Here is a 16,754-nt window from a genome sequence, read left to right as displayed (position 1 = left end):
AAGCAGGAAGGTCATAGAATAAATGAAAGAAGCCAACATTGTGGTATATGCCTTTAGTCCCAGCAACTCAGGAGGTCGAGGCAAGAGGATCACAAGGTTGAGGCCAACCAAGGCTGCTGTTTAAGAAAGATCCTGGCTCAAAAGGAGGTAGGGGAGGTGCTGAGGATGTAGCTCTATGAGTTCTATCCTTAGTACCAAAAAAGAAGAAGGAGGAGGAGGAGGAGGAGGAGGAGGAGAGAGAAATGAAAGAATTTCTAGGTCGGGAGTGTAACTCAATCTTACAGTGCATAATTAATATGCAGAAGGCCCTGGGTTCCACCCCTAGGACACACACAAAAAGTATAGCTCAGGAACAGCTAAATGGATGAAATGCATAGAGTGAGGTCTGTGGGGAGCAAAGGGCACAGAGCGCTAATGCTCTCTCTGGGCATGCCACACTCCCAGAACCTTTATGTGTTCACGACCCTGGAAGGTCTCTGGATCTCATTGTTCACTAGTTTTTAGAGAGCCAGGAGCAGGGGCACACACCTGTAATTCCAGCTATAGGGCAGACTGAGGCAGGAGGATCTCAAGTTTGAGAACAATCTCAGCAATATAGCAAGAACTTATCTCAAGATTTAAAAAAAATGAAAAACACTGAGGTTCAGTGCCTTTGGGTTTAATCCTCAGTAACACACACACACACACACACACACACACAAAAGCATTTGTAGAGTTCAATCTCCAGCTTCCCACTCCCCTTCCTAAAAGTTGGTAGGTGAGGCAGAAAGTCCTCATCCTGCACTCACTTGGTTTTGGTGGCAAGCCCCATACTGAGGCTATCTGGGAACTGCATCTTAAGTCACCCTATTAACATAAACTAAGATATGACACAAAGGGACTCATTAAAAATCACTCCTAGCCAGGACAAGTGATAGCAGTGGGTCCGCTGGGGGGAAATAAAGCTAAAACATTCCTACCATTAAGGGAATTCTGAGTTTTAGGATCTCTGGGGCAGGGGCCAGGGAGAAAAATCAAATACATGTCTGTAATATACTACACAGAATAAAAATCCCACTATAGTCTCTCAAAGTAGCTACAGTTATAAAAATTTACAGGTATTGGTTTGGATGAGCTCCTGCATTAGGCCCAACAGACCAAACCAAAAGAGAGTCACTCATGCTGAAGTTCCATGTCACCAAACTGGAATTAAGCTGCTCTATCTGGCCTTCTGAGAAATCAGGAGCATGAAAAGATAATACCCAAATCCTCCAACAGGCCAGTTTTAGCCAGAAAGATAAGGAAATTCCCTCTGCTTTAACCTTTACAAGGTAAGTAATTTGAATCAACTATTGTTTTTTTTTTGTTTTTTTTGTTTTGTTTTGTTTTTCTGTTTCTGCTTTCCTCAGTCCTTTTTTGTCTATAAAACCAAATCTGGCCAGGTGCAGTGGCACAGGCCTGTAATCCTGGGGACTGGGGAGGCTGAGGCAGGAGGATTCCAGGTTGGAGGTCAGCCTTGTCAACTAAAAAGACTCTCATCTCAAAAATAAATAAAAAGGACAGGGATGTAGCTCAGTGGTAAACCATCCCTGGGTTCAATCCCCAGTATCACCATTAAAAAAAAAAAAAGTGTTGTGTACAAAGGGCTAGGGATGTAGCTCAATGGTAGAGTGCCCCTGGGTTCAATTCCCAGTGTCTTGGGGGGAGGGTAGTGGGGAGAGTAGGACTTTAATAGCAACAGAGATTATGACCCTTTCCTGTGGGAAAGTCTAAACTATACACAAGTATTTTATATGTGGTGGAATCCGATCACCAAAGAGAAGTCCTTGCAGGCCCAGATACTTTATCTGGGTAGCTTCCCACAATCCTGATTCGTTCCTTGTGGTTGAGGCATGTGCTTTTCTGACAGGAACACTCAGTGCAAATGTTCTAACAGGGCAGGCAGCTCAGCATAGTCCCCACAGGGAAGTACAGGGCAGGGAAGAGGGTCCCAGGATGACCCAGTAGAGCCATCCTCCAAGGGAGGTAGGGAAGGGTCACCAGCTCTCTCTCTCCTACGGTTCTGAGCTAATAGAACCTGGATAAACCCCATATTTGCACTGCCCAGTCTGTGCTGTTAGGATTCTGCCTCTGAAAAGCAATGACTCACAGAACAGAGTTAGAAAACCTACGAGTCAAACGGTGAACAGCCTGGCGGGGCACTCAGACAGATTCCCAGGAGGGAACAGGGCCTGGTGCTGAGAAAATGCCACTATAGTTTCAGATACCTCTATGTGTTGATTTTTGTGGGTTCTTTCTTTCTTTCTTTCTTTTTTTTTGTTTTTGTTTTGGTACTGGGGATCAAACCCATGGTCTCACACATGCTAATCACATGTTCTACCACTGAGCTATACCCCCAGCTTCAAAATTATAATTTTACTTGTATTTATTTATTTGTTTGTTTGTTTGTTTTTACAATACTGGGAGTACTGGGGATTGAACCCAGGGCTTAGCAAATGCTAGTAAGCATCCTACCAATGAGCTACATCCCAGCCACCCCCGCTACCCTTTTAAAATCATATTTTATTTATTTATTTATTTGTGGTGGTACTGGGGATTGAAGCCACAGGCACTTTACCACTGAGCCACATCCTCAATTTTTTTTTTTTTAATTTTGAGACAAAGTCTCACTAAATTGTCCATGCTGGCCTCAAATTTATAACCCTCCTGCTTCATCCTTGCAAGTACTTAAGATTATAGGTGTAGTGCTGGGGCTTGAACCCAGGACCTCAAACTTGCTAAACATGGGCTCTGCCACTGAACTATGCTCCCGGCCCGCTTCCCGGGTTCTTTATTCACCACCTTATTATCTCCTAGCTTCATAGTGAGGCTCCTTTGGAAAGTTTCTGCCTTCCCTGGCTCTGCTGGGGATTAAGTGAAGGGGGGGGGGGGGTTCCTGGCTCTACTACCACCTCTGCTTTAGAAATGGACATCTTTAAACATCTGGTTCAGAGAGAGCCAGGGAATCAGAGTGAGCAAACCTCAAGGGAAGTGGAACTTGTTGGAGAATTGAGAGTTGTTTTCCTCCCAAGAATTTCTAGAGAATGACTGTTAAATTTTTGGACCTTGGGCTGAGAGTAGTAGAGTGCTTGCCTAGCATACATAAGTTTGATCCCCACCACTGGGGGCAAAAAAAAAATAGTAGATACCGGTACCGGGAGTGCCTGTGTTCAAATCCCAATTCTCTCATTTACCAGTACATATACTTGGGGGGAGGTGACTGTTCAGATGTCTCTGCACCCCTTGGTTCCCTTTCTGTTAAAATAATTGTCCTCATCTTGTTGTGAGGAGTAAATGACTTAAGTCTTGTAAAACGTACTGAACTAGAGCCTCTCACATAGTCAGTACTCAGTCAAATGGCCAGCTGCAGTCACACCTGACAAAGACAGACTTTTAAAAAATTCTATTTTTAGCTGGGTGAGGTGGCACAGGCCTGTGTAATCCCAGCCACTTGGGAGGCTGAGGCAAGAGAATCCCAAATTCAAAGCCAGCCTGGGCAACTTCGTGAGAACCTGAGTCAACATAAAAGGATAGGCAAGGTAGCTCCGTGGTAAGATGCCCTGGCTTCAATCACCAGTACTGAAAAAAAAATTTTTTTTCAAATAAGAATAGTTATTAGGTTTAATGCAATGCCAATCAAAATCCCAATGGCATTTCTTGTAGAAATAGAGAAAGCAATCATGAAATTCATATGGAAAAATAAAAGACCCAGAATAGCAAAAACAATGCTAAGCAAGAAGTGTGAATCAGGCGGTATAGCGATACCAGACTTCAAACTATACTACAGAGCAATAGTAACAAAAACAGCATGGTACTGGTACCAAAACAGGCGTGTGGACCAATGGTACAGAATAGAGGACACAGAAACCAATCCACAAAACTACAACTATCTTATATTTGATAAAGGGGCTAAAAGCATGCAATGGAGGAAGGATAGCATCTTCAACAAATGGTGCTGGGAAAACTGGAAATCCATATGCAACAAAATGAAACTGAATCCCTTTCTCTCGCCATGCACAAAAGTGAATTCAAAATGGATCAAGGAACTTGATATCAAATCAGAGACGCGCCGTCTGATAGAAGAAAAAGTTGGCTACGATCTACAGTCGGTGGGGTCGGGCTCCAAATTCCTCAATAGGACACCCATAGCACAAAAGTTAATAACTAGAATCAACAAATGGGACTTACTCAAACTAAAAAGTTTTTTCTCAGCAAAAGAAACAATAAGAGAGGTAAATAGGGAGCCTACATCCTGGGAACAAATCTTTACTCCTCACACTTCAGATAGAGCCCTAATATCCAGAGTATACAAAGAACTCAAAAAATTAGACAATAAGAGAACAAACAACCCAATCAACAAATGGGCCAAGGACCTGAACAGACACTTCACAGAGGAGGACATACAGTCAATCAACAAGTACATGAAAAAATGCTCAACATCTCTAGCTGTCAGAGAAATGCAAATCAAAACCACCCTAAGATACCATCTCACTCCAGTAAGATTGGCAGCCATTAGGAAGTCAAACAACAACAAGTGCTGGCGAGGATGTGGGGAAAAGGGTACACTTGTACATTGCTGGTGGGACTGCAGATTGGTGCAGCCAATTTGGAAAGCAGTATGGAGATTTCTTGGAAAGCTGGGAATGGAGCCACCATTTGACCCAGCTATTCCCCTTCTTGGTCTATTCCCTAAAGACCTAAAAAGAGCATGCTACAGGGACACTGCTACATCGATGTTCATAGCAGCACAGTTCACAATAGCAAGACTGTGGAACCAACCTAGATGCCCTTCAATAGACGAATGGATAAAAAAAATGTGGCATTTATACACAATGGAGTATTACTCTGCATTAAAAAATGACAAAATCATAGAATTTGCAGGGAAATGGATGGCATTAGAGCAGATTATGCTAAGTGAAGCTAGCCAATCCCTAAAAAACAAATGCCAAATGTCTTCTTTGATATAAGGAAAGTAACTAAGAACAGAGTAGGGACGAAGAACAGGAGAAGAAGATTAACATTTAACAGGGATGAGAGGTGGGAGGGAAAGGGAGAGAGAAGGTAAATTGCACGGTAATGGAAGGAGACCCTCAGGGTTATACAGTGGAGGGGGTAGAGAGAGAGGAGGGGAGGGGAGGGGAGAGGTGGGGAGGGGGGAGGGTGGATGATGGGAAAGGCAGCGGAGCACAACAGACACTAGTATGGCAATTTGTAAATCAATGGATGTGTAACTGATGTGAATCTGCAATCTGTGTATGGGGTGAAGGTGGGAGTTCATAACCCACTAGAATCAAAGTGTGGAATATGATATGTCAAGAAATTTGTAATGTTTTGAACAACCCACAATAAAAAATTAAAAAAAAAAAAAAAAAAAAAGAATAGTTATTATATTTTTGAGACACAACATTTATACATCTTTATGGAGTAAAGTATAATAATTTATTGCATGTATATAATGTATAATGATCAAATCAGGGTAATAAGAACTCCCATCTCCTTAAACACTAATCATTCCTATGTGCTCACATTCTTCTAGTTATTTTGAAATATACCATGAGGGCTGGGATGTAGCTTAGTTTTAGAGCACTTTCCTAGCATCTTTGAGGCCCTGGGTTCTCTCCCCAGAATGTGTACCTCACATGCCTGCGCGTGCACGCGCGCGCGCACACACGCGCACACGACAGAAATATAGGTGGGCATGGTGACATATACTTGTAATCCCAGTGATTCAGGAGGTTGAGACAGGAGGATAGCAAGTTTTAGGCCAGCCTCAGCAACTTAGCAAGACCCTGTCTCAAAAAATAAAAAGTGCTAGGAATATTGTTCAGTGGTAGAGTACCCTGAATTCAATCTCCCAACCCTTAGTGCCAAAAAAAAAAAAAAGACAAAAATGTGTCATAGAATATCATAATCAATAACCAATGGTTACCTTATGGTGCCATAGAAAACTTGAATCAGCTGGGCATGGTGGTGCACACCTGTATGTAATCCAATCCCAGCTATTTTGGAGGCTGAGGCAAGAGGATCAAAGTTCAAAGCCAGCCTCAACAACTTAATGAGACCCTAAGGGATTTAATGGGAACTTGCCTCAAAATAAGATTTAAAAGGGTTGGGGATGTGGCTCAGTGGTAAGAGCCTCTGAGTTCAATCCTGAGTACCAAAGAGAAAACCAGAATCAAGAAAGGTGTCCATCAATGGATGAATGAATAAAGAAAATGTGGTATTATTCAGCCATTTAAAAATTAAAGAAGAAATTATTCAGCCATTAAAAAGAATGAAATCCTGTCATTTGCAGCAACATGGATGGAACTGAAATTCCATTATGTTAAATGAAAAAATAAGGGAAAGAACTTAGGTAAGGACACCATGCTTCTTTTCAGAAGAAGACAGTCCATGGGAACCTCCAGACCCTTATGGAATAAGATCTAATAAAGGGAATGGATTATACTTCTACCCTCATTGGACTTAAACTTTTGGTAAGTACCCTCCTTGCTCTGGTCAGAATTAATTCAGCCTTACTCTATCATCATAGTACCTTACCCCAACCTCCACTGAAGAGCTTATCACCTCTTATTAAAGTATATTAAAGGGACAAGAGTGTTGGTTAGTGGCAGAGCCTGGAATGTATGAAGCCATGGGTTCAACCCCTAACACAAGAAAGGGAGGTGGGTGGAAGAGAGGATGGAAGGAAGAAAGAGGAAGGAAGGAAGGAAAGAAGGAATGAGGGAAGAGAATTGTTGGTCAAGTTCCCTAGTCAGATATTCTGAGGTCAGGAACTAAGTTTGAATCATCCTATCTCAAACTTCAAACTATGAAGCTTTTTATTTATTTTATTTTATTTAAGAGACAGGGTCTTACTGTGTTGCCCATAAACTCCTGGGATCAAGCAATCTTCCTGCCTCAGCCTTCTGAGTAACTGAGACCACAGGCATGCACCACTGTGCCCAGTTTAAAATAAGATTTTGATCATGCTAAGTGAAATAAGCTAATCCCCAAAATCCAAAAGTCAAATGTTTTCTCTGATATGTGGACACTAACCCACAATAAGGGGAGGGTAGAAGTTCAATGGAGTAGACAAAGGGGAATGAAGGGAAGGGAGGGGAGATGGGAATAGGAAAGACAGTGGAATAAATCTGACATAACTTTCCTATGTACATATATGAATATATCACAGTGAATCTCACCATTGTGTACATCCACAAGAAATTAATTTAAAAAATAAAGTAAGATTTTGATGTGCAGGTTGTTCACTCCCCTCCACTCCTCTGAGTACAGATAGCAAGAAGCATCCTATGGGAAAGTCTTTGAGTGATTCAGAGGGCACTTAAGGTAAGGTCTGTCCAGTGTGACACATGCCTAATCCCAGCTAATGAGGAAGTTGAGGCAGGAGAATTGCAATTTCAAGGCCAGCCTGGTCAATTTAGAGACCCTGTCTCAAAAAATAAAAAGCATAGGGATGTAGCTCAGTAATAAAGTACTCCTGAGTTAAATGCCCAGTGCTGTAAAAAAATAAAAAATATAAGGTAAGCCTCTACCCCTGGACTCCAAGCTCTTTGACTTGGTTTCCTCATCCATACTTACAAAATGGGAACATGGCCTCTATTCCATTTACCTCTCATGTGTACAGAAGCCAAATGTGAAGTCCATCAAGGCAGGATTGTTTGTGAATCTCTCCCCTTGGCACCTCATTCCCACCCACAGGAAAGCCTCCCTTCCTTCTCATGTCAATGTCATCTGGCCTCTATTCATCCTCAGAGAGTGGGTGAAACTGGAGAATTTCTTTCCAGACTTCCAGTGTCTTCAGTTAGCAAAAGGAAGTCACAGAGAAGCTGTGTGACCCAGGCCAGAGGCCTTTCCTCCTCTTCTCCCTGAGCTTTCCTTGCAAGAACAGGAGGTCTGGATGGGCAGCCCCGCCTGTGGGCTGTGGCTCTGCTCGACCCTTTCCTGAGGAATGCAGTCTCAGCCAGGCTTTCCAGGGCTCCTGCTGGGGGAGTCCATTCCTCTTCTCCCTTCCTCCATTTGCAATCACTATTTATTTATCTTTGGAAGTTCAAGGAACCAGAGCCTGAAACTGGGAGAGATTTGTGGAGCCAGGGGGGGGAGAGTGGAGAGGCCAGTGTCAGGTCCAGTGTCTGCTGCCAACCAGCAAGGGAGAGAAGCCACTTCCCTGCAAGGGGGTGGGAGACTTGGCTGGCAGGCCACAGTGGTACTAGAAAAGTAGAGCCAAGATCATGAAAAGAAGTGGTCGCCTTAGGGGACACTTTGGTGCTGCAGTAATGATTGGGGGACAGGAGTCCTGTCTCATCCTAGCAGCTGGCCTCTTGGCAGCAAAGACACCATTAAGTGACAGAAAGGCCATCCTCTGTGGGGAAACTGAGGCAGCCACCCTGGGCCACTCTTCCCCTTTCCCTCTGTCCCCAGCCCCCTCTCCAGTTTGCACTGTAGTTCATCTCACACCCACAGGCACTCTTCACCCTCCTCCCAGTTGTCCAGATCAGACCCTGCCCAAAGCTGTCCCCTCTCTCTCCTCTCCTCCTTTTCCTGTCACAATTTATACTTATAGGAGGCAGACAGGACTCCATTTTGACCTCAGAGATATTATGAGTTATGTCCAAAGTCACACAGCTTATAAGAGACAGAGCTCACCCTAGACAGAGCTGAGCCTAGCTAGACCCATTGGATGTCCTGTCTTACTGCACAGTGCTCGACGACCCACACTCTGGCACAGATCCCTATAACTCTTCTTCTCATTTTCCCCCTCCCCCTTCCCGCTCACACATACACCTCTCTCTCTCTCTCTCTCTCTCTCTCTCTCTCTCTCTCTCTCTCTCTCTCTCTCTCTCGGAGGTGGAAAGAGGAGGAGGCCAGATCTAGCAGGATCTGCCTTGACCTTTGACCTCCTTTAGCCTAATGACATGTACTCCCCGCTGGGCAAGGTCACTGCTCCAGGTCTAGGTCTGCTACCTCCTTGTTTCTGTCTTGTATTCTCCTGCGGTGACCCCAATAGGGCTGTGAGAGTGAGAGCCAACCTCCAGACTGGCCCATCATGTCAGAGGCCAGTGGAAACCTCAGAGTGGTGAGCAAAGTTCAACCCAAATCATGGAGCACCAGACATCTCAGGTCACACCACAGGTCACACCACAGGTCAATGAAAGCCCAATATGCATAAGTCTGCAGGGTGCCTGGGAGGATTTTGTGGAAAGTCATGGTGTTTGGTTTAGAAGTCTGAGACGAGTTGTAGAGAGGAAAGGTTCTAGCCCAGGGGAACGGGTGGGGAGGCAGAGCAGTCTTGGTTCAGGGCGGGCACAGGGAACACATGGGGGTCTCAAGCCAGCTCTTCAGCTCACATTGCAAAGAGGGCAGCTGCCTGGCTGAGCATCTGGAGGCGCTAGGGCCTCGCGGAGTGCCGAAGCGGGAGGGGAGAGCGCGGGGGCTGGCGGCGGCGGGAGCAGCACGGCGCCGAGCTGCCTCCATCCATGGCACGGAGTAGCGGCTGCAGCGGCGGCGGCAGGATCCCGGCGCGATCCGCTAGGTCCCAGCCCAACGCTGAGCGAGTAGGAGACGCGCAGCGGCCGGGCTTTCACCGGCCCAGGAGCACTGCCCTGAAACTCGGGCCGCGCCGCCGGGGGCTGCCGGAGCTGCGCTGACAGCCGCACCCGCGTCCTCCCCGGCGGGGCGCTCGCCGGACATGCCCCCGGGGCGCGGCGGCGGGGACCCCAGGGCTTGCCTCCGCCCAGGGCCCCCCGCCCCGCCCTCGGGCGCCCTGGGCCCCCGCTGAGCACGCCTCCCGCACCGCCGGGTCCCTCCCGCCGGCTCGCAGCTTGGCCCCAGCGCTGTGGGTCCCCGCGGGGCGATGGGTTGATGGGCGCCAGGGGACGCAGGATGCGGGGGACGCCCGCGCGCCTCCTGCTGCCTCTGCTGCCGTGGCTGCTGCTCCTGGCGCCCGAGACTCAGGGCGCGCCCGGCTGCCCGGTCCCCATCCGCAGCTGCAAGTGCTCGGGGGAGCGGCCCAAGGGACTGAGCGGCGGCACCCCAAACCCGGCACGCAGGAGGGTAGTGTGCGGCGGCGGGGACCTTCCAGAGCCTCCGGAGCCTGGCCTTCTGCCAAACGGCACCGTTACCCTGTGAGTACCCTACACCACTGGCCCGAGCCGGGACGAGAGGACAAATGCAGGCCACAGGGGAGGAGGAGAAAGGGGGCCATTCCGCCACTTCAGAGACTCCAGGACAGGCCTAAGTCCAAGCGCTGAGCGGGAAAGTTTGGAAAAGTAGGGGGAAAGTTGGAACTTCGGGGCCGCGGAGGGAGGAAGGGGCTTGTGCGGTCAGGTATGCCCCAGAGAGAGGCACCGCGGGTCACCTGCACAGGTAAAGTGGAATGCACGCTGGCAGGACGTCCCTGCCCCTTGTTTCCAGCCTAGGCTAGTGTTAGGGACTTTAGGGACCTAAAGAGGGTGAGGGCCGAGAAAGCTTAGGAAAGATGCCGCCCGCGGCCCAGTAGGTCCTTAAGATCGAAGCCCGTCTGGGGCGGTACTGCAGGAGTCTCCCGGGCTTTGGGGCGGTACTGCCTTCTCAAACTGAGGGTACTTGATCCGCTCCCCGGGCCTGCCAGCCCCGCTTCCAGCCCTTTTGCATAGGGCAGGCGGGAGAATACACTCAGAAAATCCGTTCTTGGAATGCGGGCGCTCCGGTCTGAATGAGACCGGGGCGTCCCAATTCCTCTTGGGTCCCTTTTCCATTGAGTACATGTGTGTGGTGAGCTTGTGCAGGGTCTTGAGCGCCTGCCTGTTCTTTCCCTTCCCTGGAAATAAATGGAGATTTGGCTGTTTCTGATTGACTTTGCGCAAGGATTACGAAAAAAGAAGAGGGGAGGCGCATGCCTCCCACACTCCTGTGATTCCCATCTCAACCAGGGACTCTTGCTTTACCGGCCACAAGCGCCGCTGCTCCACAATGTAAGCCCAAGCCTCCTCCGTGGGATCTTAAGTCCCGGCAACCGCAGGAGTATTTGCGACCCCTTCCCATCTTTGCGATTTCCTGCGCTGACCACGTGCTCATACCTCCACGCATGCCGTGGAGTTGAGGATTGGTCCGAGGTGCGGTCCCTTGCTTTCCCGTCCTGATCTAGCCTAAAAGCCGCTTCCCCTTTCCTGTCCTCCTGACCCCAGTGGCGACCGTTTCTCCACCACCTCTTGCTCGGGAGTTGGGGCTGGCTCCGTCTATTCGATTGTGTCCAGAACAATACAGTAACGCCTCTGGTTGGGTGAGTTCAGAGGCTGTCCGCTTCCTGACAGGACACAACTGGTCAGCCTGTGACGTTGGCCGCCTGGCCTGAGTTTTCCCCAGCTGGGGTGTGTGCATGCGTGTATGCCTTGGGGTGGAGGCAGTGTGTCTGTCCAATCCCAACTCGGGGATATGGCAATGCCAGAAAGGCACTAGTTGCTATATCCCAAACCCGGCACGCAAGAGGGTGGTGTGCGGCGGTATTTAAGGGTCCGCAGGCCTGGGCATTCACCGGCCCCCTCAGTTCTGGAGAAGAATTGCTTGCTGTGTGGAATAGTTGGGCTGGTCTCAGTGTGAGGCGGAGCTGCACAATGATAATCAGTTCTGAGATTGAGATGGGGGCTGTGCACTAGCTCCTGTGGCTGAGTGCACGCATGTATGTGGACCTTGTCTCTGTATGCCTGTTGGTGGGGATTAGGGAATCCTAACACAGCCAAAGCAGAAAGAAAGTGGGGGGAGGTCGAAAGGTGGTTTTGCAGTACATCTTAGAATGATTTGGCAAGTAATGTTTTCCAGCCATGGCTAATTCCCATTGACGCCACTCCAAGGAGAGAGTGGGGCAAACCTTGGTGAGAATATATTGTGACAGAGTGACAGCAGATGCGACTCCTAGCATACCTTCCCATCTCCAATCCTCCCCAGAGGAAGGTTCCCCTCTTTTCTCCTAGGACACTGACCTGGCTGGTTGAAGACACTTTTCAGAGGAACAGGGCCCACAAACCTGACTTCACATCCCCACAGGGACAATGGACAAGGCAGGCAAGGAAATTCCTTGAGAGCCCAATAACCCATCAGCCTGGGTGAGACTGAAACCCCAGCCAGACACATAATCCTGATCCTGGTGGTGCCCTCCTTCCCCCAGCTGGCTTCTGAAGGGAAAAGGGGGGAAAAAAGTTCTTCTTCAGCAGAAGTAGGACAAGGATTCCTTCTCTTCTTTTTTCTTTTTCTTAAATTTTTGCTGTGCTGGAATTGAACTCAGGGGTGCTCTACCACTGAGCCACATCCCCTGCACTGCCCCCCCTCGCCCTGTTTTAACTCAGGGGCACCCAACCACTGGGCCACATCCCCAGCCCTATTTTGTATTTTATTTAGAGACAGGGTCTCACTGAGTTGCTTAGTGCCTCTCTTCTGCTGAGGCTGACTTTGAACTGGAGTTCCTCCTTTCTCAGCCTCCTGAGCCACTGGGATTACAGGTGTGCAGCCCTGTGCCAGGTACCAGGATGCAGGCCCCATAGAAGTGAAGGGCTGGGAAGGGGTTGCCACTTCTGCCTGGCAGCAAAGCAAAAGACTAAAAGAAAAAAAAAAAAAAAGCAACAACAACAAAAACCATGGGAGACTCCATCATACTGCCACACCCTCCCAAACTCCTCTAATCTAATTTATTTTCCACACAGAATTTCCCTTTTGCCTTTTAGCTTGTCACCTGGTACAAACAAAAGACATGAGCCAATTGTTTTTGCATTGTGGCAGTGTCCTCCCTCCCTAACATCCCCTACATTCCAACTTAGGACCCTTTGCTTTCCTCCAGAATGGGCCTGCAGGTAGGTCCCAGTCACACGAGTCCTCAGGGACCTCAGGATTCCACCTTGGGAACCCTGACAGACACTTAGTGTTGGGACTCAAAGTGCCAGAGAAGGTCCTGTCTGCAAGGGGGCTGGCTCCCTTCTCAGTTCAGAGAGAGACTGAGGAGTGAACAGTCCTGTTTACCTCATTGGAAACCCTTCCTCCACCCTGTTATCTCCACTTCTGCCTTCTGTTTTTGTAGACTCCATGCCCCCTCTCCCCCACCCTTTGCTTTTTTTTTTTCTTTCATGGACTTTCATTTGCAGTTTTCCAGGAAAGTGGAGCTTTTGGCTTCCTTCCTGATCCATCTGTCCCACCCCACCCCCAGTCTCACAGCTCAATCTGCAGGGCAGCTGTGGGCACAAATGCTCTTGTCCAGAGCAGGAGCCTTCAAGGGCCCCTCCGGAGAGAGATGTCCCAGGGAGAACCTGGCTGTGGATAGGAGCCCACTGTGAGCCTCCCCTGACTCCTGGGCAGCAGCTGAGGGCCTGCCCACTGGTTCTCGGCTCTGGAAATTAGGGGGAGGAGGAGAGGGGTCTGAGAATAAGGAATTCCAGGAAAGGACTGATAATAGATAACTCCAGAAGGAAATCTCCTATGCGGGACCTCCCAGGGCATCTGAGCAGCCCCTCAGAAGACGCCAGCCAGTGTCATAAATTCCTACACTGTCTATACTGAAAAGGGTCTTTGAGATAAGCAAGTCCAGCCCCCACATCTTACAGCTTAGCACACTGAGGCTGGAGAGGGACAGGGCCTGAATAATGATCTCACAGCTTGCTGGAGTCAGCATCTGACCTAACCAGTTGGGCTCTCCTAGCTTCCCTGTCAGATGAGGGCCTTGCTCTTCACTTACCTGGACTTGGGACACAAACACTGCTTTAAAATCCCAGATTTTTCTAGGAGGTCCAAAGACCTTTCATCCTGAGACCATTCCAGACTGGTGAGAAGGAGGCAGGCGTGGACAGGGCAGTTCATATTTCCTCAACCTGCTTAGCCTCCCATCGCTGGTTTGCCCACACTGGGGAGAAGGGGCAATCTGCCATAGATGTGCCCAGAGGTGGCTGTGTGTTTTTGCTGGGAGTTCGGTGGTCTTGGTGGGGAAGGATGGGAGATGGGTAAGGAGGTCACTTCATGGCCCTTGTGCAGTGCTCCCACCTCAGGGAGGTGGCTCTTGAGCAGTTCTATCCTTCTGGACCTCCAGTTCTGGACTGGGACGCAGTCACTGCAGCCACCAGGATCCAGTTAGGGGAATTGGGGGCAAAGTGTGCCAACTGCCATGCACACAGCCCAAGGGCAGGAGAAAGATGCTGGCTGGAGGGGCGGACCCAGCCATATTCCCCCACCCCCTTCTCTTCCACCCTCTTTCCCCCATATGGTTCTCATAAGGTCTGGGCTCAGAGACAGCAGCCAGAGGAAGTGGCTGTGTACAGAGAGCTTTTGTGAGAGAGAGGAGGGGGAGGGGGAGAGAGGGAAGAGAAAGAAAAGGGGGAAGAGACTGGAGACAGAGAAGGAGAGGGGAGGCTGGGAGACTCCATCATACTGCCTTACCCTCTTGGGGTGCAGGGTCACAGTTCAAGCACCCCAGGTGGGCTCTTAGAGCCCCCTACCCCTTGCCTGTCTGAAGTGAGGGACCCAGAAGGATTCAAAGTATCTCCAGAATCTTCCCATCTATATGCTTGAGGGGCTAGAGGTACCAGCCCAGGTTCTAGGAGTTCTGTCATCTCCTCCTGTGGGGCCTTGGGAACCCCTGCCCTTAGGGCTCCCTCTGGTGTTAGGTTCTGTGATTCCATCTCAGAGCACTGGGCAGAGAGCAGAGCCCTCTGGGGTTTGCAGGTCCAGTCCTTATTGTAGCAGAGAGATTGGAGAGGCCATCATGCTGCATTCCAGAGATGGCACTATAATTCAGCTCTCAAAGGGTCCAGGACCCAGAATGGGTTATTTAGGACTGAAATATTCAGAATATGCGCAAGAACCCAGCCACTCCTCAGTCCCAAGGAAGTCCCTTCCTGCTGGCTACTGTAGATCGCCCCTCAGTGACTGGGGAGGGGGAGTGGCAACTCTTAGCCCTGGGGTGAGTCTGAGAATATTCCCCCAAGGCATGGGCAAACGAGTGTAATTTGAACCTAACCATAGATTGACCCTTAAATTGGGGGTCATGTTTTTAAAGAGAGAGAGTGTTTCTAAGTTTATCCCACATGGGAGTCATTGGGATAAGACCTTTTTCTGAAGGAGAAAAAGTTCCAGCTACTTGTGAATTGATCCAGGTCCTTCCACTCAGTGGCGGGTTGGCTGCTCTCTTCACCAAAGCCCAGAGAGGGGAAGAAAGTTCCTTAATGCCACACAGCCCTGCCGCAGTACCCCTAACTCTTCTGTCAACCCTGAAGTACAGGCTGCCCAGGGAGGGAAGGGGAAAGGAGAGGAGCAGAGGGAAATGGCCCTGGACTGAGGGACCAGAAGGAAACTCTGGTGACCGCTAGGAAGGACCGCTGAGAGGGGCTGTTTATTTTCCTTCCCCCAGCCCAGCCGCTGTGTTCTATTTAGAGCTCAGACACTGACAGGACGAAGCTGCCTCCTCCCCTTCCTCCCTCCTAGGGGTGGGGGGGAGGCATCCTTCCCAAACTCCAGAACATTCCTTTGCTTTTAGGACTGGGCTATGGAGAGGGGAGGGCAAGGAGGGAAGAAAGCAGACAGACTGAAGTGAGCTAACCGGGCAGCCTCCCAGGACCCACTCCCCCAGCCTTAGCTCCCATATTCCTCTGGGAGCCAGGGAGGGCCCAGATGGGGGATCAAGGGGGTGTGCAAGATGGATGGGGCCAGGTGAGGGGCAGGAGAACCCATCTGTCACCGAGGAGCAGGCAAGGGGGGTGGAGAGGGAGAGTGTGGCCCGAGGAGGGAGTTCCAGCCTGCACCAAGGGGCCAGACATCTTCCAGCTGGAAAGGGAGTCTAAGAGCCCCCTCCTCCCACTCCCTCCCCTCCCCCTGCCAGGGCTCCTTGTCTTGCTGGGAATTGTGTGGGGAGGGAGAAATGCTACGACTTAGGACTTCAGGAGACTCAGTCCAGGATGAGAAGGCTATCAAAGATGCGGGGGCTGGGGTGAGGGGGAGGTCCTACAGTCCAGACCCTTCTTTACTGAACAGGAAATCCACAGAGAGGGGCTGACCTGCCCCAGGCCATGTAGTCCTACTCAGACATCCACATCTAGAGCTCAGGGCTCCTGACACAGAAGTCACCGCTGCAGGTGGAAATAAAGAAGCCACACCAAAAAAAGGACTCACGACTGATGAGATAGGACAGGGACTGGGGCACTCTGAAGCTTCTCAGGTCTGGGGTGGCTTTCCATCCTGACCCCCAAAGGTCCTTCTGCAGCAAGCAGCAGGGGCCCAGAGGCTCATAGCACTGGAGTTTCAAAGGGTCCAAAAAATAGCATTGGCCCTTTCTTTACTTGAGTCAGGTTGCTGAAACAGAAAAAGTTAACAGACGAAGGAGATCAAGATATTGAAGATGTTGTAGTACTGATAAAAGCTAGATTGCAAGACCTGGCTGAGAGGTTTAGCAGTGATGGGTTTAATCAGATTTTCCCACCCAGAGCGCATGCTCTGCCACACCTGCCCTGGAAGGAGCAGAGCCCACAGCACACGGCTCTACAGGCAGGAGATCCAGCTCCACACTGACGGGACAGAGCAGAGCGGATACACTAATTTCCTCCATGAGGATTACATGAGTCAGGGAAAAGGGGATTCCCCCCAATAATGACCTAACAAGTACAAGTGACTTAGGGGGACCACTGTACAAAATTACTGCACAGAGATTAATCAGACTGACCCTGGGCGTGTGAGACCTGTGGTCTCTCTACATTGTATATCCAGGTGATTTATCCCCCTCTCCTAAAGGG

The 16,754-nt window shown here is 49.5% G+C and overlaps 1 protein-coding gene across 2 annotated transcripts in view; it reads left to right on the top strand.

Moving 5' to 3' along the window:
* The first annotated feature begins 9,463 nt into the window (after positions 1-9,463).
* Adgra2 (adhesion G protein-coupled receptor A2) overlaps positions 9,464-16,754 on the top strand; it is a 38,485-nt gene continuing 31,194 nt past the window's right edge. Inside the window, exon 1 of one of the 2 annotated variants that reach the window (XM_046463815.2) lies at positions 9,464-10,142. In XM_046463815.2, coding sequence (XP_046319771.1) covers positions 9,880-10,142 — 263 coding nt within the window. In that variant the 5' untranslated portion in view covers positions 9,464-9,879. The remainder of the gene's footprint in view (positions 10,143-16,754) is intronic. The other variant, XM_046463814.2, reaches the window with a different exon arrangement.

This window comes from Marmota monax, unplaced genomic scaffold, assembly GCF_021218885.2.
Source record: "Marmota monax isolate L192 unplaced genomic scaffold, Marmota_monax_Labrador192_F-V1.1 WCK01_AAM20220418_F8-fsc00224, whole genome shotgun sequence".
Classification (NCBI taxonomy): domain Eukaryota; kingdom Metazoa; phylum Chordata; class Mammalia; order Rodentia; family Sciuridae; genus Marmota; species Marmota monax.
Note: the sequence above shows the minus strand (reverse complement) of the source record. Positions and strands in the feature narration are given on the sequence as shown.